At 32.9% G+C, this 1,779-nt stretch overlaps 1 protein-coding gene across 7 annotated transcripts in view; it reads right to left on the minus strand.

The window, feature by feature from the left end:
• RRM2B (ribonucleotide reductase regulatory TP53 inducible subunit M2B) overlaps positions 1-1,779 on the minus strand; it is a 31,950-nt gene that overhangs the window by 5,093 nt on the left and 25,078 nt on the right. For all 7 annotated transcript variants that reach the window (XM_037738653.1, XM_037738651.1, XM_037738650.1 and 4 more), the window contains one exon: positions 1,103-1,207. In XM_037738653.1, coding sequence (XP_037594581.1) covers positions 1,103-1,207 — 105 coding nt within the window. The remainder of the gene's footprint in view (positions 1-1,102; positions 1,208-1,779) is intronic.

The following is a 1,779-nucleotide window of genomic DNA, read 5'->3' on the forward strand; positions in this document are numbered from 1 at the left end:
TGAAACCCCGTCTCTACTAAAAATACAAAACATTAGCTGGGCATGGTGGCGTGTGCCTGTAATCCCAGCTACTCAGGAGGCTGAGGCAGGAGAATTGCCTGAACTCAGGAGGCGGAGGTTGCGGTGAGCCGAGATCGCGCCATTGCACTCCAGCCTGGGTAATGAGCGAAACTCCGTCTCAAACAAAAACAAAAACAAACAAACAAAAAAAAAATGTTTGGAGTATTACTATTCACAGTTTTTCATGTTTTCAAAGAGCCAAAATAAATGGAAACGAACTAACAAATTACTGGATTTCTTAAAGTAGCAGATATGAAACTTGGATTGGTATGCTTTCTCAATAGAAAAAGGGAGATACTTTGTTCTAAAATATCTAGAAAAAGATTCAAAGATGATCATCATGAAGAACATAACTATGGAAGCGAGCTAGAAAAGAGAGAAAAACTCAATTAACAAAATGAGAAAAAAGACAGAAGTAGATTTGGGGGTTGGGAGATAAAATGAATTCCAACCATACTGAAAGACTACAGTGGTAAAGTGTTAATAGAGGAAAAATAAAAATAACCACTTGGATTTAGTTGACAAAATTATTAAAGATACCAATGTGCCTGTTATGCCTTTTTCCTCTTCCAATATACAAACTATGCCTGTTAAACTATGCAGTGTTAAAAAAAAAAAAAAAAAGTAATTTTAGAATGATAAAAACACATTCTAAGTAGAGCATATAGCTCTTTCTGGTAAGAAATCTTTACATACTTTAACTTACTATTCATTAACTTACTTATTCATTCTATAAAAATTTGTGTATGCTTCAAGCTAGGTACCTTGCTATGCTATTAAAAATACAAAACAAATTAAAAAATCATCACTGTTCTCCAGTCACTAAAAATATAAAAATACAAAGCTACTATAATTAGCTTATAAATTATAAACTGACATAATAATTGTAACATATCATGTATTGGTATTATCAGACTGACCATATAAAATTGCTGGTATTTTTGTTGATCTACAAAATGACAATTTCATATGAGTCAATCTAATAGCGGTATGAACATCAGAGAAAGAGAGATGTGCTAATTACACAAACTTCCTGGTTTACCTGCTCAATTTTGACAGCATCAACAATGATCTCTCTGACCCTTTCTTCTGAAGGTTTATTTACTAAGTATTGAAACATCAGGCATGCAAAATCACAGTGAAGTCCCTAAAAGAGAAGAAAAATGTCATTGTCAAATAAGTTTTAATCAGCTACTTGCACACAATGATGGGTCAAGCATTGTATAATGTGGTTCTAGGGATATAACACAGAACTTCTGGGAAATGGAAGAGGGGTTAATAGGACTAGGAACTTCCTTCCTTCAAATCTCATTAAATGCCAATATAATAATCTATAATAAAATTTTCAATGGCAGCAAAACTTAATTCATCAACATTATAGAAAAATTAATATATGAACAAACAAATCTGCAAATAAAAGCATTTTGAAAAGGAAAATAAAGAAAGCCTGAAATGAAAATTCATTTTTTAAATTTCAGAAATTAAGGAATGATTAAAAAAGCAGTATTTAAATAACAGACGAAACTCAGATTTCAAAAATACAACAATTATAATTAAATAAGAAAGGCTCATAAAAATGAATCCAGTTGCAATGAAAATGGAAACTAAGGTGGTGCTTGATGGCTCATGCCTGTAATCTCAGCACTTTGGGAGGTCAAGGTGGGCAGATTGCTTGAGTCCAGGAGTTCAAGACCAGCCTGGGCAACAGGGCAAAACCCA

This window comes from Cebus imitator, unplaced genomic scaffold (assembly GCF_001604975.1).
Source record: "Cebus imitator isolate Cc_AM_T3 unplaced genomic scaffold, Cebus_imitator-1.0 Scaffold56, whole genome shotgun sequence".
Lineage (NCBI taxonomy): Eukaryota > Metazoa > Chordata > Mammalia > Primates > Cebidae > Cebus > Cebus imitator.